General features: G+C 50.6%; 1 protein-coding gene across 8 annotated transcripts in view; it reads right to left on the bottom strand.

Annotated features, from left to right (window-relative positions):
* Positions 1-762: 762 nt before the first annotated feature.
* Positions 763-24,996, bottom strand: part of SMOX (spermine oxidase) — a 35,060-nt gene continuing 10,826 nt past the window's right edge. For 2 of the 8 annotated variants that reach the window (XM_019733803.2, XM_074317229.1), the window contains 7 exons: positions 12,176-12,409; positions 9,398-9,624; positions 5,389-5,562; positions 4,468-5,227; positions 3,624-3,784; positions 1,682-1,771; positions 763-1,229 (listed from right to left, as the gene is read on the bottom strand). In XM_019733803.2, the coding sequence (XP_019589362.1) occupies positions 1,092-1,229; positions 1,682-1,771; positions 3,624-3,784; positions 4,468-5,227; positions 5,389-5,562; positions 9,398-9,624; positions 12,176-12,383 (1,758 nt within the window). In that variant the 5' untranslated portion in view covers positions 12,384-12,409 and the 3' untranslated portion in view covers positions 763-1,091. Of the gene's footprint in view, positions 1,230-1,681; positions 1,772-3,586; positions 3,785-4,467; positions 5,228-5,388; positions 5,563-9,397; positions 9,625-12,175; positions 12,410-18,161; positions 18,251-24,996 lie in introns of all 8 variants that reach the window. The other 6 variants (XM_019733799.2, XM_074317231.1, XM_074317230.1 and 3 more) reach the window with 5 other exon arrangements.

Raw genomic sequence — 24,996 nt, 5'->3', positions numbered from 1 at the left:
GTTCTATGCATGTGTATGTAGATATAGTTGTGTGCAAGTAGAAGGATGTGGGATGGTGTATCTATCTGTGTGGCAGTGAGTGTATGTAGGGGTGTATGTGGGTGAGTATATGTAAGGTGCATGTGTGTGTCTGTGTGTGTGTGTGTGTCTGTGTGTTTCACTTAGCAAACAGAGCAGAAAAGACCACACCTATATAAGGGGCAGGCCCTTGGAACACAGCAAGTGGGCAACACTTAGGGATATCTCCCTGCCCCCAAAATGGTCAGACTATCCACTTTCCCAGAAGTCAACAGCAGCCACCCCAAGGGCCAGACCCAGGGCCCCATGGAGAGGTGACACCAATTAATAATTAATACATATGAGCTTGACATGGAGCCACAACAGGTGTACCCTCCCATGGCACTCACCTTCACTCCATGTGGCCATGTCACCCAATTAGACGCTGAGAAGTTCAGCAAAAGGCCAGCAGGTAGGCCCAGGCCTGTCCTGAAAGAGCTGAGGCTGGGCAGTGAGGGGCCCTTATCCCTGAGGGTCCTCACCAACAGGAAGGCAAACCAACACAAAAAGATTGGGTTAAGGGGATATCCCTTCCAGTAAAGGCAGGCACCTTCCCTTCTGGAGGTACAGCCAGGCCATGGTTCCCCCCACAACCCCCCCACTCAAAGGGGATATAATTAAAAAAACAAAACCATACAAACACAAACACACACACACACACACACACACACACACACACGGCTGAGGAAAACAGAACAGAGGAGCTGAGGAGCATGGGAAAGGCAAGCCTCTTTTATTATCCCAGAATGTAAAGTAGTAAAGGCACTTTCAACAATGAGGTGGGAGGGGAAGAAAGGTCAGAGGTCAGAGCACAGAGGTAAATCAAAGGGCCCTACCCTGGTCACCACCCAGCATGGAGAAAAGAAAAAGCTACAGGGCCAGGTCTGAAGCTAGTCAGGGTGTCTAGCTCTACAAAAGATACAAATCCATCCTACAGAGTATTAGGAATTAGGAGTATACAGCAGCAAGGGGCAGGGCTGGCAGTCACGAGTTAGTGGTTCTTTAAGGAACACGCTCGGCGGTGATGAGGACCCTCAGGTCCCCTGCTGGAAGAGGTCTCTGTACATCTCGATGAGACGGGCGGCCTCACGCTGACCAGAGAGCAGAGCACCATGGGTGGTAGAGTAGTACTTGCGGTGGGTGGCCTCACCTGAGAACAGCACCTGCATGGGCTGGGCGGGGGACAGATAAGTGAGGGTGAAGGAGTAAGAGAGGCAAGAGGCTATCTGTCTCTCCCAGAACCCTCCATCAATACTGCAAGTCACAGAAGAATGAAGAGGCATCTAAGATGCAGGTATTTCTGCTTCCAGAGGATGAGGAGTTGCCCACCCCACCTGGCCACCTTGCCCTGCTTCTACCCCAAACATCCAGGCCTCAGTTCTGTCTACTCTGAGGCTTTTAGAGTCCTGGCTCTGCAGTCTCAGAAGCTCACTGTGCCTCTTACCAGTGAACTCGGGGCATGCAGTTTAACCTTCCTAAGATTTGATTTTCTCATCTGCAAAATGGGTTTATGCTACCTACTTCTGAGGGTGGTTATAAGGATTAAGTGAAATAATGTATCTAAAGCACTTAGAACCTGGAAGAACATAAGCACTCGATAAAGTTAGGCGGTAATTTAACAAACCTTTATGGAGCCCCTATTAGGATCCAGGGACTGTTCTGGGCACTTGGAAGATAAAAGGTGACCAGGCTGCTGCTTTGAGGAGCTTCCTTGCTGGTGGGGAAGCCAGACACGAAACCCAATTATTAATGATGTCATATGTGACATGATGGGTGTTTGGGTGAGGTGCTGAGAACCCAGAAAAGAGGTTCATAGTTGGGGAGAGGGACACACAAAGCTTCCCAGAGGACAGGACCTTGGGCTGCTTCTTGGAAGACACTGGGTAAATACAGGCAAAAGACGTTTCAGGAAGAAGGAAAGTGGGAGCAAAAATGCACCAAAGCAGACCTTGTTTAGGGGAGTGACGATTTTGATATAGCCAGGGCTCAACCTCAAGAAAACAGGCTATCTAGGTGAGGCCAGGCAAAGCACAAGTGCTCACATTCCAAGCTTGAGTTTGGACTTTAGCCCAGGGCATCTCAAACTGAATGCATACCAGCTGGGAAGCTGGTAGAGTGAAGTTTTTAATTCAGTAAGTCTGGGGTGGGCTGAGTCTGAATTTCTAATGCGCTCCCACATGATGCTGGGGTTGCTGGTCCATGGACCACGCACTTTGAGTAGTGAGGCTTTAACCCACCAACAAGGAGCCCACAGAGGTGGTTAAGCTGAAAGGGGGAACGCATATTCTGGCAGGGGGCAAGCTGCCTACTCCTACATCTATTATCCTTTCTCCTCAGTAACAAAGCCCTGATTTTTAACTGGGTCCATTGCCATCCAGAATAAAAATGACATATCCTAGCCTCCCCAACAGCTGGTGTGGTCATGTGACTAAGTTCTGGCCAGTCAGCTTCAAGACTATTGCTTAGATACACTGATTCAGCCCCAAGGGACCTCCTCCTTCCAACCTAAAACGTAGATGTCAGAGCAGCAGCCTTGGCAGCCCTCTTTGGACCACAAGGAGGCCTTGAAAATGGAGCCAGGTGCTAACCATACCAGGTCCTGATGCCTACTCTGGATTTCCTTTTGTGTGATAGAAGTATACTTCCTTCTTGTTTAAGCCACAGTTATTTCTGTTTTGCTTTGCTTTTGAGGAGGATGGCTGCAGCAGCACTGAGGGCCTTTGCCTCTCTCCCCGTGAGCACAGCTGGGGCAGGCACAACACACCTTGCTGGTTGGTTGACTCCATGTTGGCAGACAGAGAGAGAGGTTGGTGACAGCACCAATTTCACCAAAGAACTGTTTTAAATATAATTCTGTTGGGGTTTTAGCATTTATAGTATGTGTATGATTGGGGGGAGGGACTCAAAATCCACTTTATGGGAACAGAAATATAATTATTTCTCTCATATTTATTATTTTTCTCTACATATTATTTGTTATACAGTTGATAGAATTTGGGAGAGGGTCAGTGTTCTCAATTTTACATTCTAAAATATATTAGAGGAGAAAAGTCAATAATACATAGTGGGGCAACTTACTTCCACTGAATCAGTGCTGTCCACTAGAAATTTCCATGATGACAAAAATGTTCTATAGCGACATCGTCTAACATGGTAGCCACTAGCCACATGTGGTGATTGAACTTGAAATGTGGCTAGTGCAACTGAGGAACTAAAATTTTAATTTATCAATTTAAATTTTAATTAATTAATTTAAATTAAGAATGGCTAATGGCTACCATATTGGACGGCACAGCACTAAATGGCTCAGTTTTTATAACCTCAAGAAAGCATTTAACATCTCAATTTTATTCCCTCTTTTTTTTCCAGATGTTAAGTACACATTTTCTTGTTTTCTCTTCCATTATAGGAGACACTCCATCCCTGTCTCACCTTGGTACCCCTCAGTAAACGAACCCTTCCCCTTCTCTCCCTGAACCAAACAAACATACAAAATACACACAGCCACCCCTCACAGGCCCCTCCTTACCCTGCACCCCCCACATGTGGAGCACACCCACACTCACTGCCATCTTGGAGCTCTCCGTGTATGGCAGGGGCTTGGCCAGCTTCTCCACATCTGCCCCACTCGAGCCCACCTGAGTGTACGAATAGGAGCCTCGGAAGTAGGAGTTGCTGCCCCAGGCCGAGCGCAGGATTCGCCGAGGTTTGGGAATATTGGGGTTTCCTATTGGGGAGTCAAAAGAGCCAAGAGAAAGGATAAGAAATAGCCACACACAGAAGACACCCTGAGCCTCTCCTATCTATCTCTGAGGTTCCAAGAAGGCCAGGTTGCTGTGGGGAGGCATGGAGGATGGAGGAGGATGGAGGGAGGCTGAGGTTCAAGCTGTGTACCCCTCATGCCTCCTTGTGACCCCCAGCAAAACACCTCATCTCCCTGGGCTTTCATTTTCCTATCAGAAAAACATTCTAGATAATCATGTTTCCTTCCAACTTCAGGGGTTCTTGTGGGGCTTTCCCAGGACGATGGATGAAAGATGTTCAGCTAAAAGAATCAGACAGTAAAACACAAATCCATCTCTTTGCAAGATAATATGAGTCGGATATAAGCAATCTGAGGTTTTGCGGTGACATCTGAGTGTTTACCATCAGCCCTTAGAGAGAAGAAACATAGGACCTATGGTTTTGAGTGTCTCAAGCTCCAGACAGGGGAGGGCCCATAATTTAGGAGCCCAAGGCTGAGACGTGGCACCCTGTGGCAGGTCTCCCAATGGCTGTGCCACCTCAGTTTCACAATCTATGGAGGGAAGAGCTACCACATGGTTCAGGGGATTCAGAGGGTCTGGCAGAGGGTCATGGACGGATGGAGAGAGGCAGGTGGAAGCAGACAGAGGTGGCACAAGGTCGCACCTGTGAACTGCCGCAGCATCTCTGTGCAGATCTCAGCCACTGCCTCGTCATCACACTTCTCCATGACGAGGGCCTCCTCCCCACAGATCCAGCCGCTCAGCACGTGGCCATAGCGCTCAGGCGGGTAGAGGACATCAAAGCCGCAGATCTTGCGGTACCAGAGCTCGGGTGGGTAGGTGAGGGTGCAGCTCTCTGCCTCGTCCTCCCACACAAACTGTAGGCTATTGCACTCGGAGCCCCAGAAGGGCTCCTCGAATTCCAGAAAGATCTTGTCGGTGGTGCCGATGCCCAGGCGGTGGATGGCAGCCACCTTCTCGGCAGGCAGGCCAGGACGGAAGAAGCTGGTGTACTGCCTCTTGAGCACGCCCAGCGACACCGTAACAATCACGTGGTCCGCTGGGATCACCTCGCAGTCCTCGCACTCCACCAACACCGGCCACTGCTCATCCTCATCCCGCCTGTCCCCCAGGGGCTCCCCTCCACCCTGGCCACCCTCCCCAGCATTGTGATTGTGGTTCCCCTCACCCCGGGGCTCAATCTCAGGACCCCGGGGACGGCCCGAGGCCTGGTCCCAATGCACGCAACGGACAGGTTTCCCCAGCTGGATGACGTGAGCCGGAATGCCTTCGGCCAGCAGCTCTACAACCCGCATGAAGCCCGAGGGGATGATGTGGTGGGCGCCAGGGATCTCTGTCCACTCCCCAAAAGCGCTCAGGGATACCTCGTCCATGCTGTGAGAGCTACTCTCACAGCTCTCCACCTGTGGGAAGAGCCAGAGAGAAGCCAGGTGACCGCCAGGACAGGGCAGGGGTCAGAACAGCACCTCAGAGCAGCATGTCTTCCTTGGACCCAGACTCCCCAGAACAAGTCTTCTTCACTCTGGCACCTGTACTCAGCTAAGCTCCCACACACCAAAGATACCTTCAGGTACTGCTGGATCATGGCGAGCTTCAGGCGCTTGGTGGTCTCCGGGTCGTCAGGGTCATCCCTGATGCGGTTGCGCACCTTCTCCCGGGTGAATACCCCCACGCTGTTCTGACTCTCAGCATTGACTGGTTTACCATGCCGGAAAAACTCCTGGGTCAAGTTATAGACCTGCCAGAGAGACCCGAGGAGACTGAAAACATACTCCCCCATCCTATCTCCACCTCAGACTGAAGAATTCCAACATAAAAGTTGCCATCTCCCAGATGTCCCCAGATATACTGAGCCCACGACCCCTCTCCCTTGGGGCATCAATGTGGCGGGCAATGCACGGAGACTGCACCAACACGTCATGGTTCAGGGATAGCAAGCTCCCCTGGGCAGCCATTCTCCTCCAGATGCCACTCTCAAAGGCCAGTGACGGGGGTGGGATGGGCGGGCCCTAGAGGCTTTGTTGCTGGGCCTTTGCTTAGAAAAGTGGGATGCTTGGTGCCTGTCCAGTCTATGGGAAAGGAACCTCCCCTTATGGGCTCTACATGGCCAAGCAGACCACCCACTTCAGAACCCAGATCTGCACACATTTGCCTTTTCCAAGAACTAAATGCACAAACCCTTTCCCTGCCACCTCTGCCCAAGCATGTCCGCTTTGCTGTCTCCCAGGAGGGCAGTCTGGAGGGGTGGCCTGACCAGTGTTTTAGGGGAAGGGGAGCAGAAGGGGCTCTGAAGTTTGATCTCCCAGGAGACCCTGCCTGGCCAAGATACTCCCTTTATTGCAAGACTCAGACACAGGTAAGGAAGATGGCCATGCTGGGGCAGGGCATGTGCAGAGCAGGGAGGCCCTAGTGTGCCAAGGAAGGGAAATGCATTCCACCGGCATATTTTAGCAAGAACTTCAACCCACATCTCATCGACAGAAAGTAATGGCCCCCTGGAGTGGGTCCTATTGCCTCCCCTGCCTGTCTGGTATATCACCCCCACCAATCACCAGGCAGATCTCCCTGAGGAAAGGAAGCCAATCTTGGGTCAGGCATGGGATCCCCAAAGGGCAAGGTCTGAGTTGCAACATTCACTCAACAAACATTTACGGACTGCGCGCCTGACATAGGTTGTAATAGTGAGCCAGACGGATACAGCCCTGAACCCCTGCCCTCACTCAAGTTGGGGAAACATCAGAACTGTGCTGTTTCTACATAACGTGCCCAGAAAGGAAAGAACCCAGGGGTTGTGAGATCATCCACCCAGACAATCTTGGACAGTCAGGAGATAGCCAGGATGGCAGTGGGAGGGAGAGGAAAAATATTTCAGGCAGAAGGAATAGCATACTCAAAGATGAGAGAGAGGGAGAAGGAGAGAGAATATAAGATGCATTGCATTCAAAGGTGATTCAGTCTTGCTGAAGTGGGCAGCAAGGAGAGAGAAAATTGGAAGAGATGACTAGAAAGGCAGGTAAGGGCCTGAGCATGAAGAACCAACGGTCTTGTCAAGGGCTCTGGATTTTATCCAAGACCCTGGCATCACCACATGCCGTTGTCCCTCCCAGGACACTGGCAAATGCAGGCTCCTTGGTCAAACATCTGTGGCTCATGCCGATTCACGCTGTGTTTCCCTTCCTAAAGTGAGTTTGAATCTGGTTAGCACACATTCATGGGAAGGACATCTGCCCTGTAATGCAGCCCTGGTATAGACCATGGGGCTACAGAGTGGAGGAAGGAAGGTGGCATTGCCCACCCTGAACCATTCCACCCAAGAGAAAGGCCTCCACATAAGATAGAAACATGAATTAAACATGCCTCTGAAATATAAAATATAAAAACGTAATGAGTTAAATTGTTTATTTTTCCTCCCTTCAGTCACAAGATGCTGGGTGTTTGGCCTTAACTGGAGTCCTCTGCAAATTCCTCACCCAGTACCACTCCCAAGGAGTCAGGCTTTCAACTTGCCTCTTCCTACCTGCATTTTCTTCCTAGCTTATGTTGACTAGAGGCCAAAATGCCCAGCTGAGGAGTAACAAATTTAGTCCATCTACATGACTCTGTGTCAGTCACCAACTAGGACAGCCTTAACTGAATATGGGTTTGTCATATGGGTACAGTCTCCTTTTATGGGTTAAATGACATCTTCCCAATGTGACCCAAGGGAAATGGGACAAACCTATAACAGCTAATACCCACCCCGATTCTCATTAAGCACTTTCATCAGGATCTCATTTAATCCTCATGACACTATGAAGTTGCTATAACTATGCCCATTTTACAGATGAGGAAAGTAAGACTCAGAGAGGCTCAATAACTTACTCGAGCTAATAAATGGTACAACGGGTATTTGAATCAAGGTAGTCTTGCTCCATAAATAAAGTCATTTATTTATTAACAAATATAACACATTAAATGAGTAGCCCCCTTCAAAGTCATCACCTTTGGAGGGAGGCTTCATATTTGTTATGAAGCCACCCTCAGGCAGGGCTTCACTGCTTAGACACACCTCTTCAGAATGGCCTCCAGCATTGATTAAAAGCTACACAAGGAAACCTATCTCTGGATTTCATGCTTAATACCTTCTCCTTCTGATCCAAAGCATCACTACCCAGATCTATAACCCACCTTACCCATCCTACTTTCTACAACTCACTCCTGGTTTTCAAAAATCAAACCCACAAGCAGAAGTTTATGGTGATCTACTTTTAAGGATATTTAAAAGAACAAGTAAGTCATGGACCCTGAAAGTCATTCTCAAGAGGCATCCATGCCTGAAACACAAACTAACCTGGGAATCAGCACATGACTGATTCCCAGTAGACCAGAAAGTTCTACTTTGAAGAATACTAGTTCTTATCTGCTCAGTAATAATTCAGTCTTTTGGCACATGAGTGAGAACACACAATACCGTGGGACTGCACACAACATACCTAGTGGATGCACACACATTGAGCCGGCCTCATTGAGCAGGGACTACCCCAAAGCAAGTGTCATTTCTCCTTTTCCATGCCCAAGAGACATAGAAAATGTACAATATGTGTTTGTTGGCCAATTTATGGACCTGGAGTGAAAGGTCATTACACTATAAATGACAAGGTATCAAAAAGCAAGGCCTACATGTTACCTTGTTTGTTCAGTGCAGTTCACAGTACCACTGAAAAGACACTAAAAATATTAATATACTTTTAAGAACCTGAATAAGACAAGGATGTATGCCACTTCTCTCTGACACTGTACTGGAGATACTGGCCAGTGCAATAAGGTAAGAAAAAGAAATAGTCTTAAGCTATGCTGTCCAATACAGTAGCCACTAGACACCTGTAGCAATTTAAAATTAAATTAAATTATTAAATTAAATTAAATTAAATACTTACTTACTCGGTTTTACTAGCTACATTTCAAGAGCTCAAGAGCCACATGTGGCTAGTGACTACAATACTGGATAGTGCAGGTCTAAAACATCTCCATTACTGTGGAAAGTTCTATTAGACAATTCTGGTCTGAGGATTAGAAAGGAAAAAACAACATTTTTTGTACAGGATTATATACATAAAATTCTAAAATACTATTAGAATATAAATTAATATAACATATTGATATACAAAGTATTAGAATTAAAATAATAGTTTACCAAGGTCACTAAAATCAATATATAAGAATCAGTTATAGTTCTATATACCAGGAACAACTAGAAAATAAAGATTTTTAAAATTACCATTTACAAAAATATCTAAAATCAATAACAACAATCACTACCTAAGTATCTAGTAGTAAATCTAATAAAAGATGTTTAAGGCCTTTCTGGAGAAATATTTAATCATGTGTACCAATAATCTCTTACCTAGTACTTCTCCACTCATTATCTTCATTCTATCCACAAATTGTCCTGATGTTCCAAATGCAGTGCCCAGAGTGTGCAAAGACATGACCAGGATCTTAGAAGACCCTAGCAAGTCACTTGACTCCCCCAACACTGCCAGGGCACCTCCTGCCCCTATACTCTATGCTCATCTGCCCGGCCAACACCTCACCTCGTTGTATAAATCGCTGAATTCCTCAACCACGTCCTTGGGGATTCTGCGGCCACGGTTGGTAAGGTAGCAGGCCACGCCATTCTTGGAGTAGAGGCTGATGCGGCCCACGCTGCGCTCCCCATCAGTTGTCTCTTCCAGAAGGCCATTGGCTTCTGCTAGATGATAGATGGGATTCCCATGGGAGCCATGGATCCAGGTGGCTCCCAGCTCAAAGGTGGCGTGTCCTGATGGTGAAAACAACAGGCCCATAAGAGGGGTGAGGACTTCTTCAGAGAGGGCTATAACACTGCTTCACCCTCCTTCCTCCAGGAGGATCATTCCACACTCATAACAGGGCAGGAAAGGGATTAGGGTCCCCCTCTGGCAACCTACCAAAGTCTCAGTGGAAAGTTTTCAGTGAAACCACATGTGGCACAAAATGGATTCCACTTTATAGCTAACTGCCACCCTGAATGACTGTGATTTGCTCCAGAGTCACCACACGAGACTAATTAGAAGTGGGCAGACTGAAGGGCACCAAAAACTGAAAACTCAGTGCCCTGCCTCCAGTGGGTTCCTGGTGGGCACTGGGGGCATTTATTACTAATCTTTCTTTAGAGCCTCAGGCTTAGGGCTCCCCAAAGAATCTTGCCTGGTTTGAGCCCCCAAAAGGAGCAGAAGGGGTAGGCACCCTGGAGGCCCTAGTAAACCTAGGGACCCTCCCCAGGGCACAGCAGGGAGCTCCAAGTCATATAGCCACTGGGAAGTGATGCCCAGGCATGGGGTACCCTTCCTGGCTCTAGACACCCAGTAAAAGCAGGAACAAGGGGAGCAGCTAGAGGTCAGCTGCAAGGTCAGTACCCTACTCCTACCCCTCAGGCTCTGCCAGGAAATTGTATGGCCCAGAGCAGGCCCCAGTCTGAGGATATTTCCTGCCCTCTCCCATATGGCCCTCTGCTTCTGTGACCCTTGCTACACGCCTACATCCAAAGGACATCAGGTACTAGTTGGTGCAAAAGTAATTGCGGTTTAAAAGGTTAAAATTGCAAAAACCGCAATTACCTTTGCACCAACCTAATATCTCCATGTCTTCCCCCCCTTGGGGCCTTTGGCCCTGAACCCCTGCTCTTACCACTGAGATTCACAGCTACCATCTCACACTGCAGCAGGTCCATTTGCTACCTGGACTTTCAGCCCTGTGTGTCTGCACACACAACACATGCACGTATGCCCTTGCTTTGACATGCTCTCCCCTCTCCTGGCAGGTCTACCTTCCTCACATACATTATTCCACAAGTACTGACCTGTCCTCTTTTCACTACTACCCAATTCCCTCCATCACCTGAGACCCATCTAACCTCCCTCCCTCTGGGGGAAGGCTTCCTGTCCAGTTGTGTATCCCCTCCGCCTCCTGCAACCCAATTTCTTCCTCCTCGCTGCCTGTACCATCATTTCACTGCACGGCATGTCTCAGCTGTCAGCTACCACTGAGACGGGGCCATTTGTCCTCCCATCTTCTGCTTCTGTGTCAGATCCTAAATGTCTTATCAAGACTCAAGAACCACAAATGAAGCCATCCCTTCTCTAAGGCTCCAGCCCAGCCAATCAGGTGTCAAGCAAAGAGTTCCAGGCTTCCCCACTGGCTGTCCCCAGGTTTCCAAATGCCTTGGATGGTGCTTTCAGTCTTACTGCCAACAAACACTCCTGTGTGTGCGAGAAGACAGACGCAACTTCAAGCATGCCTTCCAGTAACTGCTATAAGGGAAGATTCCTAATGTGATCAGAGCTTCTGAAAGACGAGAGAAGGTCCCCATGTGTCCTCAACCTCTACTTATTCTAAGCCTGACCACATACTTCTCTGAGCCATTTGCCCTATCCATCCAAAATGGGCACACCGGAGGTGGCCCGTTAGCTCAGTTGGTTAGAGGGTGGTGCTAATAACAACAAAATTGCCAGTTCGATCCCCACAGGGGCTACGGTGAGCTGCGCCCTCCTTTAAAAAAATTTTTTTTTAATTAGAAAAAAACAAAATGGGCTCACAGAATCTGCTTGGCCTTGCTGCCTATGAGGGAATGGTCACAGAGACAAAATCCTCCAGCCAATGCAGCCCATAGTGAATGGTCCCACTGGGCCATTTTCATGGTCCCTATCTGCTCAACCACTCATTGGTCAAATTGCCTGGCTGGGAAGCCCTGGCCTCCAACTGCATTTCAGGCAATTCCCTACCCTCTAGAACCCCTGGTATCATCTGCCTACCCCTGGGGTAAGCCTCTTACCTAGCTGCTTTCTCCAGAGCCCTCATTACCTCATTACTCTGCAACCTGGACAGGCCCTCTTCCTAGACAATCCTAAGACCTGCCCATCACCCACAAAGAACCCCAAAATCCCCTTCCATCTCTGCTGCCCTGAGTTTCTATTGTCCCAGCTACTCTCACTCATGACAGACTAATTCATACTCAAAAGTTAATGACTAATAGAAGCTCACAGAATTTCCCTTCTTGGGAAATAGAAACTGGTCCACCCACTGCCAAGACAGTTTGGTTCTGGGTGTTCCCTCCCTCCTACACACTATGAACCCTAGGTAATGTTCCAAAAATGGAGGCCAGAACCCCATCTTGCCTACCTCAGAGGGCTACTGAGAGGGGAATAGGGAGCTTCTGGAAAACATCCAGGCAGCATACATGATGGAACACTCACCTCAGAGAAGAAACTAAAGTAATGAGATTTCAGGCAGGGCCAAGGTATTAGGGAACAAGAGGTAACTTTGAGAGGTGGCTGGGCTAAGGTGGCACTCACCGAGTTTCACGCTCTGCACACGGCCTCCGATGCGGCTGGAAGCCTCAAGCACAGTGACATCCGTGAAGCCCTGCTCCAGAAGCGCTTTGGCTGCAGCCAGGCCAGCCAAGCCGGCGCCGATCACCACCACACGAGGCTGTCCCCTTCTCCGTAGGCCACGACTGAGAGGGTCATCCGCACTGTCGCCACTGGATTCACAACTTTGCATACCGTCCGCACTCGCCTCCTAGGAACCTGCAGGAAGCAGGGGTGTCACAGCTCACCTACCCCCCTTCACTTCCCACCTACCCCAAGGGGTACTCACGAGCTCCACCCTCAAGGGGGAAGCTCAAGCCCTCCCCCACCTCCTTCAGGACCTGAGCAACGACACATCTCCAAAGGATCTGGGGAGGGAGGAAGAGAAACAGGGAAGGAGAGAGGAAGGAAGGGATGTACTGTTGGACCCTGTCACAAGCAGGAGAACTTGAGTCCCTGAAAGCCCTCAATGCCATCCCAAACCTACTAGGCACTATTTCTTCCCCAAGGCTAAGAGACTGGCCAGGAAGAGGATGATCAAGAAGGCCAAAGGCAGGAGAAACTGACTCTGGCACTGCTGACCCTGAGCCAGCTGGGCCCCGCACGGCTGCTGTAGTTTAGTTCACACCAACCCGAGGATGCCCACACTGACCCCAGGACGCTTGCACGGACCTCAGGATGCTCACACTAACCCCAGATACTTGCACACACGGCGCTGGACCTTCTGTTCTCTCTCCCTTGCCTGGCTCTTCCCTGGTACTCTCTCTTCCTTGCCCCTTCTTTTCTCCTCTGGCTTTCTGTTAGTCTTTCACAGCCTCAACGAGGTGGCAATTTGGTAGGCAGGACAGAGTCCCACCCTCCCCCCAGAAATGCCACGAGACCGGTATTGGACGCGCCTCTGCTATTCCGGGTAGACCTCTGGTTGTTTTCTCCAACCATCCAGCCCCTCAGTCACCGCAAAGCAGCAAGGAGCCCAGGAAACAGTGGACCATGAGGACCTGTGGCACCAGAGGCCAGACATCAAATTGACAGTTACGCTAAGCCAGCTTGCTCAGAGACGCCAGGCTAAGAAGTAGATGGCTGGGAGGCCAAGGGGGTCCAGAAATCTGGCCCCAGGGCTGGGAGAAGCTACCCTTCTATTCCCAGAGTGACCAGAAAGGTCTGAAGGTGTCCGTGGGTCACCCTGGGGAGCCACTCAGCTCTGATTCTGTCCCTGTTCCTTACCTGACCCAGTTGCCATGGCTGAAGTTTCAATGGCAGAAGTTGCAGACCTAACAACAGGGAGCGAGGTGGCTGCTCTGGGCAGCAGACAGGGGGCATCTAAAAAGCTGTGACACACACCCAATAGGGCAGATTTCACCAAACAGATATGCTGAAGAATGTTTATAGCAGCTTTATTCACAATAGCCAAAAAACAGAAACAACCCAAGTCCATCCACATGAGCGCGGATAAATATATTGGGCTATGTGTAGCATATTCATGCAAGGGACTAGTTCTTGGCAATAAATTCAACAACATTACATTGAACAAAAGAAGCCAGAGATAAAAGAGCTCATCCTGTATGAGTCCATTTATGCGGAGTTCACGAAAAGGTCAAATCAATCTGTGATGACAGAAGAGAAATGGCGGTCGGGAGGATGACTGAAAAGGGTCACAAGGGAACTTTCTGGGGTGGAAGGAATATGTATCTTGATCTGGATGGTGGTTACACAGTAAACATACAGAGATCCACAGAGGTGGACATTTAGGATTTGTGCGATTCACTCTATACGTGCATTTATACCTCAGCAACCACTCAGATATCCATTCCTGGCTCCCTATAAAAATAATAAATAAAAGCTGACACCCTGACTTCCTTCTCCATACATCTCAAGGACTGATCACTAAAGTTTTACCTTCGAACATCTTTTTATCACACATTTAGCAAAGGGGTCCTTTTATAAATATGCTCAAGCTGAGAAGCTGCTCCTCGCACCTCCCCCCACCCACCCCACCTGTCATGCCACACCTGGGCATGGACAAACATGTCCCCCCACTCCTGCCCCAAACTCCCTCCAAACCCTCCAGGCCCAGACTCAGTGCAGAAGTGGTTCCCTAGAGGGCCAGAAGGTGGTGCCTAAGGCCTGGAATCTCTGAGACAGACTCTCAGGTTCAGAGGTAGGGGCTCGCAGACTCAGACTGGTGCCCCGCCTCCTTCCAGGACAGCCTGTGTCCCAGCTTTCCCATTCCTCCTCCCTCCTGCTTCAGTCCTCCTGTCCGTCCACCACGCTCCACCCACTCCACCCCCAGTTTCCCAGGATGTTCCGTCCAGCCTCCCAGGAGCATGGGGATCAGGGCTGGCTTGAGTCCTTTCCTCCCTTCCCTTCTTCCCTCCCCCAGGTTCTCCTTCCTGCGCACTAAATCTAGGTAAGGCTGTGGCTGTCCACACCAGGAGGCCAGGGCAGGCAGCAGGGAGGAAGGGTCTACAGCAGGTCTATAAATACATAGGGCGCTGGAAGCTACCACTGACACCAACACAGCTGGGCACTGCTCATCTCATCTCTATTCCCACCCCTACCCTGAGGCCACCCCCAAAACAAACTCTTTTATACAATAAAGGAGTTGGATTGGTGCAGTGGTTCTCCAACTTTGTTGGTGGAACCCCTTCTCGAAAAGTTCCTGTGGGGCCCAGGGTATGCCTGGGATGAAGCAGGGGGTCCTGCCCCTACTGAAGTCTCATCACAGGTTCCCTGGGGCATTACCTCTAAAAACCTGGGGTCTAGGTAAGAAGCTACCTTGGGAAGCGGGTCTAGGGAAAGAATGCTTGGGGCAGCAGCACTTTCCCAGCCCTTCCTGAACATCCTTCTCTCGCAAATGGTCAGCTTGCCCTCACTACCTCGTTGTGAAGTCCAATAAGGCCCTATGTGGACGTCACAAGACTGTCACCCTTTTCAAGAGCTGCGCATGTAAACATCATTTGTGAAGTTCTATAGCTAAATTATGAGCAGATTGTCTTTGGGAAGGGGGTCAGGAATGGATTTTGAGAAGTACAGGCGGGCAGCTTGCCTTTCAGATAAAAACAGAAAAGTACCCCGAGTTCCCAAGTATCACAGACAGACATCACACATGGGGTGTCAACGTGGAAGCAGTAAGTAGGGTCATGTAGGTCGCCAGTGTCCCTGGCCCTCACAGCTAATCCCCCAGTCCTATGCTTCCACAGGCCTTGTCTCAGATGGCCCATCAACCCCTAGGGCCCCCAAGAAGCCACAGAAACCACCAGCATAGCTCACAGAAGGCAGAGAGAGATGAGGTGTCTGCCATGCCCCCCATATCGGTCCTTGGAGCCAACACGCCTTGGGGTCCAAACTGAAAGGTAGAAAGCCATGTGCAGGGATACCTGCTGTGTGCTGGGCCCTCAGCGCAATGCTGAACTGGATCTTCAGGTGCTGTTATCTGATTGGGGAGACAACTTGTTTTCTATTGGTTTGTGTCATGTTTTCGTTTCCAACATTTTTTTTTTTCAGTTTTATGAGAAAATGCCTGACTTAGGAAGAATTACTTAATGCTCCTTGGTGCCTGCCTGCCCTTCTCTCAACTTTGGGAAATAAATAAATAAATAACATCCGCTCCCTGATCTGTATGCACAGGAGAAACAGAACGCCCTGTACTTTTCTAGCAGATAAAGGAGAGAAGAAAAAAGTGCTGGCTCAGCCAGGCAGGGAGGGGGCAGGAGGAGGAGGAGGAGGGAGAGGAGAAGGGGTAGGGGAGGAGGGAGGCAGGAGGCACAGGGCAACAGCACTTGCCTTCTTGCTCCTGCTTCCCCCTGGCAAAATGGGGGTGGGAGCCTGGGGCCCCTACATCCCCAAGCAGGCCAAGCCTGGTAACTTCAGGAAATCAGGCCAGTGATGGCATGAGTGTCTCACTGCCATTCACGGTGCCCCACTGCCCTCCCCAGCCTCCTTCCCACTCTGGCCTGCAGGCCCCAGCCTCCCCCTGCTACACAGAGCCAACAATGCCATGACTGAGCTGCCCAGGAAGCCAAACTGAAAAGAAGAGAGGAAAAGAGGGACGAAAGATCTGTCCTGTGGCAGAGCCACCAAAGAAGAATGGATGAAGACGAGGAGGCCATGCCACAGGAATGGACACTGGCACCCAAGCGCGTCCACTTCCCCACCCATGTTTTCGCAACATCCTCACTGTTTCAATTGACATCCGGAGATTTACTCTTCAAAAAGTACCTCCTAACTGCCAAATACAAGAGATACGTTTTAATCCTGGCCTCCCACAAATGACCCTGCTCAGCCCCTCTTGGAAATGCCCAGAACTGAGCTGGGGGCACCATGCATCTCCTTATGCTTTCCCCATCTCGATTAAAAACGGCTGGAGCACCAAGCACTCCCAGGCTCAAAACTGAAGGCATCCTTCGTGAAAGACCCACCCGTATCCATTGGGTCACGACATCAACCCCACAGCCCAAATCACTGTTGCCTCTACATTCAACTTCCCCAGGCAGCGGCCTGCCTCCTCCATCTGAACTGCACCCCTACAGAATTGCTCAGCCACCCCCTCAAAGGCAACGCTGGCCGGGCCCCTCATTGACCAGGAATAATACCCAGCAATTCACTGAGGATCTACAATGTACCAGATATTAGGCAGGCCTCAGCCATTGACCCTCTGGACCTAGCTGACCGTTCTGGCTTCAGTTTTTATTCACACCCCCTCAAACGTACACAAATACCCCAACTTCACTAGTCTTGAGCATCCCCAGTGCAGCCCCGCTGAAGGCCTGTGGGAAACACCCGTCCTACACACGTCAGAGAAGCCAGCTGGGTTCTCTTATACGCACACCCTTGTGTAGCGTACTGTGGTTGTGCAGCTGTGTGGCTGCACGGCTGTCTGTTGCTTGAACCACCAGGAAGGTCTGTTCCCCTGATGTTTCCTGAAGCAACAGACACCCTGGCAATGTGAGTTCCTTGCACTGGTTCTGTTCTGCAACCACCACCGCCCAGCCACTGCCTGTTCCCAAAGCATAGGCATCTCGCCCCAGGGAATCCTGTTGCCTATTATTCTGGAGTGAGGCTGCAGCCGCATGATCACTGAGCAGGGCCAGCGTCCCAGGCTAGACTGGTGACCCCTCCCCAAGCCTAGGACTGAACTCCAAGGAAGGTCAGTGGCCCAGCTCAGCACGGGGTGGCCCTTCCTCTTCAGCATTGGCGTCCACTTCTGCTCACCCAGCAATCAGGTCACTTCCCTCCCCAACAGTGGCCATGACAACAAAAACGATGCCATGAAGGGCCAGCTTCCCAGATGCCCCACACCCTTCCAAAGTCACCCCTCACAAGGAACAAAAAAACTTCTACCCATTCTTGGCTCACCCCTGAACACAGGCTACTCCCACATGTGTCTGCTTCCTTCTCCTTTTCTCAAGGTCACCCAGGTGAATGACCCATGTCCCAGGGGAGAAGAGTATGGCCAGGCAGTTAGCCCATCTGGCTCACCTCACCTCACTCCTTAGGGTTCAGACTCCGCTCCAAAATGAGCCCACCCTTCCCAATCAGCAGGCTCCTCCCCTCCTCTCAGCCCTGCTCAGGGCTCTGGGGGCCACCTGAACGCTCCCCAACCAACCTTGGGGACTTCTAAGTCTCTCCTCCCAAAAGATGCTCCTAGTGCTTGAGGGCAGCAGCCCTACCTCAGTTTCCCTGGAGGGACCCCTCTGCCTCAGACATCTGAGGGGAGGGGGAATGTCAGGGGAAATCTCTCTGGACTGCCTGGCTGGTCTGGGGAGTGATTTGGATTCTCAAGGGGCCCCCCAGACAATGCAATTATTCTTCAAATGTAAAAAACGCCCAGAAATCCCAGACCAGCTGCTTTGCACGGGCAGCCCAGACAAAGGGGCTCTGTGTCTGCCGGCGTGGCTCCTCCTACCCCTCAGCCCCAGGAAGGGGCTGGGCCTGAACTCCTCCCAGCCAGACCCTCCCCAGCCCTCCTTACCCAGACCAGCCAGCCAGGAAGTAAAAGAGGCAGGAAAGCAGAGCCAGGCCTGGCCAGTCACAGGGGTTGGGGGACAGGACAAGGGCAGCCTGCAAGCCAAAGAGACACAGGGATGGAAAGGGAACACTGGCCTGGGTGCCCAGAGTCCCAGGTCCCAGCTCAGTCGCTTCCTTGACAGATGACCCTTTCTCTGGGCCCCACCTGGCCAAAACCTCTGAACCCACTCCAAGGACACAGCATCTGTACCCCGCCTCCTGGACACACTTGTCTAAGCCCCATAGGATGCTTCACGGCCTCCTTTAGACTTCAAGCTTTCCCATCTGTAAAATGGGATCAGGTAGAGCTACCTGGTGGGACTGCTGGGAAGATTAAATGATAGCACAAGCAGAAGGTGTGGCTACTTGCGAGGGCCACCTCAGAAAGGGAAGGAGAAGGAGGAAGTGACCCAGAGAGACTAGTACAGACGTGGGTGCCACCTTTCCCACAGCCCAGAGCTCCAGTTCATTTGAAGAACCCCAGTTTTCACCTGAACTCAGACCCCAGCCTCAGCCATGGCCCCATCCCTAATATCAGATTGGACCTTGACCCTGACACCCATCAGACTGCCCTCAGTACTGTCTCAGCCTGACCATCCTACCCAGTTTTGGGGGTAGGGACAGGCATCAGAGATGAGGGCCATTAGCCATCCCCAAGCTCATAAAAGGGCCAAAGCATGGGTGCCTCATTCCTCAGAACCCTCCCACCAGCAACATTCTCTGGCCCTTACAGGCCAAGGTGAGGAAAGCGCTCTGGGCGGTCCCATCTTCCTTCCTGGAACTTAGACTTCTCTCCATTTTTGTCAGCCACATCTCTTCCCCACTACCAGATGCGTAAAGTCCCTAAAAGCACAACTTTAAAGGCTTTGTAAGCCTTTTCAGAAAAAGGGGAGCTTACACTGCATGGAGAGACGCAGCTAGACAGGATATTTGAGGGGACAGATCCAACACTTGGCCCACACAGGCACGGGTGGCAAAGGGGGAGGGATTCTTGGAGAGGTCAGCACTTTGTGCAGCCTCTACTTCCCATGACGCTCTGCAAGATGGGACAGACCCAGGTGGATTGTTCCAGGACCCCAGCTTACAGCTGCCTGCAGGAAGAGACCCTGAAGACCACCTGCCTCTGGTTATTAAGGTTAGTTGGGGGTGGAGAAGGGAAGAGAATACAGAAAGAAGCCAGAGGAAAGGTAAGGTCTTCTGATGGGCATAAATAATGCCCAGCTGGCAGCTTTGATGATGGTGCAGCCAGAAAGAGAAACAGAGGTGGAGATGGGCCAGGGCAGAGCCTAGGACTGCATTCCTGCCCCCATACCCTCCCCCAAACAGCTTTACCCCAAACTACACCTTAGAGATCCCACCTTCAGCAAAAACAAATGAGTAGATCATGCTCTGACAATAGATCAGACCAGGTGGCAGTCATAATGGTTCTAAACACCTCCTATGAACCTTTCAAATTCTGGGCCAGCCGCACAGCTCAGCTTCCATCTCCAACCGCAGCTTGTCACACCCCACGCCCTGGTTTCCCATCTTTGTCTTCTTGCAGATGTCCTGTCTGGCAGGGTAGGCAGTTACCCCTTAGCCAGCAGGGCCCACAATATTCCCCTCTATCCCAGATCTTACAGAGGCAGACAGACCCCAGGCCCCTTCAGCCCAGAGAGAGGTCTGGGTCTGACATGATAACTATGCCACTCCTGGACACTCCTGGAGAAGATGAAACTGCCCAGCCAGTAGCCTCTGCCCCTAATCAGTGTGGCCTTTGGAAAGTCCATTGGCACTTGAGCCTCAGGTTCCCCATCTGTAAAATGGGAATAATTACCCCTACCCTGAGTGAGGCCCGAGCCCAGAATCTGTCAGCCAGCTTCCTGTGTTCCCCAGAAAAGTCCTAAAGGCACAGGTTTCACTGTGGCTCCCTTTAGCAACCCTTCGGAGGAGACTCCATGACCTAGATTCCCTCACTCTAAGCAGGACCTGACACCCCAACTCTGAACCCCCCTCCAGGAAGTCATCAACCACAGAATTACAAGAGTCCACAGAGCTGGCCATTATCCTGGTGACTACGTTGGTGTGAGACTGCCCTTGGGGATAGCAGACCAGGCCGTGAGCAGGAGAGGGCTGATGGGAAATGGAGCTCTCAGTCACTCACTTCCCTGGGAGGAAGTTCCCATAAAAGGGCTGGACCTAGAGAAAAAAGCCTCAAAACAAAGTACCAGCCCTGTTCTGAGACCATGGCCCTTGAGAAATCTCAGAAAGATACACGTCACTCTCTCACACACACATACACACACACACATAATCACAAAAACATACTTTGCTATGTTTCGCTTGATGATCCTGCTTGATAAATAGTCCCCTCCTTTGGGGACACTTTATAGCACAATGGTTTTCATACAGGGTCTGGGGTCAGATCACTTGTTTTTGAATACCAGTGGTTTGAATCTCTACCACATATTAAATGAGTGACCTGAGCCTCAGTTTCCTCATCAGTACAATGAAGATAAAGAGTACCAGCCTCAGGGTTAAGTGGGACAATGCAGAGTGCTTAGCCCACAGCCAGGCATGTAGCAGCAGTAGTTTTTCTATTCCTACAGGCCCAACTCTGCACACTAGTGGGGTGACTGTGGGGAGGGCTGGGCCAGGACACCAGATGTGGTAGGGGCTAGGGAAAATCCAGCCAAGTAAGAGGTCATAGACACCTCCCCCCACCACCCTGGGCCACATGATGACTCCAGAGCAAGACCTGCAGGCCCCAGAGAGAACCAGCCACCCTGCAGTGACATTGCTATGGTCTGATGACAGGGAAGGAACAGAGGTTAGGAAAGAAGGGCCCCTCCATTAACTGGGAATGCTTGGTCCTCCCAGGTAACACTGTGAGGCTACAAGTGCAATGACAGGACGATCTGTGTGGTCACCACCCTCCAAGATGGCCCTCAATGATCCTTGCCTCCTAATACCTGTGCCTTAATATAGCCTCCTTCCAAGCTGACCTGTGTAACCAATAGGATATTGTAAAAATGATGGAGTGTGGCTTCCGAAACTAGTTCATAAAACACATTGTGGCTTCCACCTTGCTCTCTTCGACTGCTTGCTAAAGGGGAAACCAGTCACCACATCATAAGGACACTCAAGCAACCCTGTAGAAAGGCTCGTCAGGCGAGAAACTGAGTCCTCCTACCAACAGCCAAACCACTTAGCAAAGCCTGTGAGTGAACCACCCTGGAAGCAAACACTCTGGCCCCAGTCAAGCCCTCACATGACTGCAGCCCCAGCCACCATCTTGACTGCAACCTCCTGAGAGGCCCTGAACCAGAAACTCCCAAAAACTATGAGGATAATAAATGTTTATTGCTATTTTAACCCACTAAGTTTTAGGGTAGTTTATTACGCAACAATAGATAACTAATACAGTCATCAGTTCTCTCTCCCTGGGGAACCCCCCAGGGTAGGAATCCTCAGATAAAACCCCCATTTCACTCAGGGCCCAGCTCCCTCTTTTCTGAAATTCGGGACTGGGGTGGAGTGAGTAGAGAGCCTGGGCCAGGCTTACAAGGCCCAGAGGACAGAAGCTCCTTCCTAGCCAGTGCATTAGACTCAACTAGAGATTAGTATAAAAGACTGAAACCCAACCCCCACTCTGAGTCATCTAAATCAGACTCTTTGGGAGTGGGTCCCATTGTGGATATTTTTTTAAGGGCCCTAGATGATGGTGACATATAGCCAAGGTTAAGAATCACTACTCTACAGCAGGCTCCAAAGGCAGGCTCCAGGCTAGCCCAGAAACATGGTGTTCACCTGTGCAGGAGAGGAGGAGGCAGAGAGAGCAGCAGGACAGGAAGTGCCCAAGGTCCACTCCCCCAATCCCCTTAAACTGAGGGTCTCCCTCTATCCCCAAGCCCCTGCAGCTGCCCAGCTCCCTAAGCGCTCTTCATTCCATAGCTGCAATGCACCTCAAGCCAGATAGGGACAACCTCTGCCCTTTGAGAGGACTCCGGGTACAGGATGGGGTCTAGCTCTGAGTGATCTTGGGGAAGACTGTTTCCTCATCTGTAAAATGGGGATTGCCATCACACCTGCTCTGCACTCTCTGGGGTCCTAGGTATCTTTAGAAAGATTTCTATGTGTTGTCTCCCCCAAGACACAGCCCTGGGGAGAATACAGCAATGGATCAAACAAACAAGGCCACAGCCAGTTCACTCACAGGTACAACATAGTGATAAGGACTTGATATGGATGGATTGTGATAGAGAATGTGGAGGAAGATAGGAAGGGGCACTTAATGGGGGCAGGGAGAGGGGTCAGATGAGATTTCCACGAGAGACATGAGAAGTGAGTTCCAGGCGGTGGGAACAGCATGTGCAAAGGCTCAGAGGCGTTGCTTACAAGATCAATTCTCAACATCACTTTTCCCTCCCTCCAAGACTCAACCTGCTGCATTTCAGTCTCACCTGGCCACTCACCTGACATTCCTCCACAGCTGCAGCAGCCACCACCTGAGCTACAGTGCAGGCCTAGAGGGCTTGCCCTGAGCTTCCCCAAGTAAGTCAGCCACACACGTAAACTCACCCTTGTGGGGGCACGCCCAGGAGAAAGGGCAAAGTGGCCCCAGGTCCCCAGAGAACACAAGACCTCACAGGCAGTGGAGTGTGGAGCATGACCCCTCTCCCAGCCCCATTTCATCAGGTATCACCTGCAGTCCCAACCCTCCAGACAAAGTGAGAGGGGGTGGGCAGGACGGTCACACAGTCACTCAGCAAACAGTGCAGGCTCTGTACAGCCAGTGCACAGTGCAGTGAGAAGTCTGGGTGGGCACATGACATCATGGGGTCCCCCCTTATCCACAATTTTGCTTTCCCAGTTTCAGTTACCTATGGTCAACAGCAGTCCAAAAATATTTAATGGAAAAATCCAGAAGTCAACAATTCATAAGTTTTAAATTGTGCGTTGTTCTGAGCAGTGTGATGAAATTTCACACCATCCCATTCCATCCTGCCTGGGATGTAAATCATCCCTTTGTCCACTACATCCACACTGTACATATAGCACAATATGATATTTGACAGGGAGAGAGAGAGACCACATTCACAAACTTTTATGATAATATTTTGTTATAATTATTCCACTATTAGTTATTGTTGTTAATCTCTTAGTGTATCTAATTTATAAATTAAACTCTATCATAGGTATGTATGTATAAGAAAAAAACATCGTAACAGACGGCTTGGTACAATCTCTGGTTTCAGACAAACACTGGGAGTCTTGGAACATATCCCCTGTGGATAATGGGGGAACTACTGTACACTTAAAAATGGTTAAAATGGTAAATGTTATGTTATGTACATTTTCCCACAATAGAAAACAACAAACAGTTTAGTGAGTACTACTCTGGCACTCAGACTACAGCAACAGTCAGAAGCCTCCCCATGGAGGATCTAACAGATCAGGGGTGACAGGTGCTACAAGAAAAGCAGGGTGATGGGAGAGGCAGCTGCTCTGTGTGGTGAAGTCAGGGAAGCCTCTCTGAGAAGGTGACAATGGAGCAGAGGAAGTGACAGGCAGGAGGGGATCAGAGGGTGAAAGTGCTACAGTGACCCCCTGGGAACTTGCTAAATGACAGGATATGGGGGCGAGAGCAAGAGCAGGGTCAGGATGACTTGGGTGACCAGTCATGACACCACAAGGACAAACCCTGTCGAGTTCTGTGTCAACTGGTTATCCCCTTTCTCCTTGACAACAAGCCTGTGGGGTAAGAAAGACAAGAAACTGAGGCCAAATAACTTGGTATAAGACCTGCAGGTGGGAGGAGGGCCCAGGTGGTCTAATTGCAGAGCCCAGTTCTCCCCTCAGGGCTATCACCAGCATTGAGAATGCTTTTCCAGGCCACCTCTCATTGCAATGCCCAGCATACCCCCAAACACATGGTCCGGAGCCCCGCTCCCAGCCCCCTTCTTCAGGCGTCACCTGCAGGCACCACCCTGACCAGCCCCTGACTTGGGTTAGCGTCCCCACCTATTCTGCACCTGGAGCACTTGAAGCCTGGGAGGTGTAAGCTGGCAGATGAGGAGGTGGCTTCCCTGCCAGGTTTCTCCCCTCTCCCTGCCAGGAGCCACAGCCCCACAATTCTAGGGTGAAGGGGGCTGCCCAGTCAGCACTTTCCACTGACTCTTTCAAAACCACTGACAAGAACTGAGGCTTGTGAGACAAACTCAAGCCCGGGCGCAGTTCCCCCTTGCTGGCCCCTCGTGACTCTGCACAAAGCCTGTCTGTGCTTCAGCTCCAGCCCCGGGGAGGAGGGAGCTCTCCTGCAAGCCCATCCTCTCTCCAGAGCCACGGGGTCCCCACTCTGCCCAGCCCAGGACCCGTGCTCCCTGCCCCCAACGAGACACTGCAGCCCTGACAGGAGAGCTGAGTGTCCAAGGCTTGCTGATTCCAGGCAGGTTTTGTGGGAAGGGGTCCCCCTCCACTGTAAACTCTTTTCTCATAAAGCTCCCTCTCCTATGGCCCCCACTCAGCACAGTTTATCACAAAGTGAAGGTGGCACACATGATAACAAAAGGCAAAAAGGAAAACAAAAACATCCCCCCAAAATGCAGGCACCATATGAACCTCGTAGCAAACTTCTGTTTATTGAGCCCTTCCTGCACCAGGCCCCGCGCTGAGCAGTCTCCGTTCATGCCATCATTTAATACTCCCCAACACCCAGGTACCCATTTTACAGAGGAGGGAACAGGCTCAGAGAGGTTCACAGAAGTGATGGAGGCCACCCAGACAGAGTGAAGGCAGAGCAGGGCTTGACAATACTGAGA

This window comes from Rhinolophus sinicus, linkage group LG13, assembly GCF_036562045.2.
Source record: "Rhinolophus sinicus isolate RSC01 linkage group LG13, ASM3656204v1, whole genome shotgun sequence".
NCBI lineage: Eukaryota > Metazoa > Chordata > Mammalia > Chiroptera > Rhinolophidae > Rhinolophus > Rhinolophus sinicus.
Note: the sequence above shows the minus strand (reverse complement) of the source record. Positions and strands in the feature narration are given on the sequence as shown.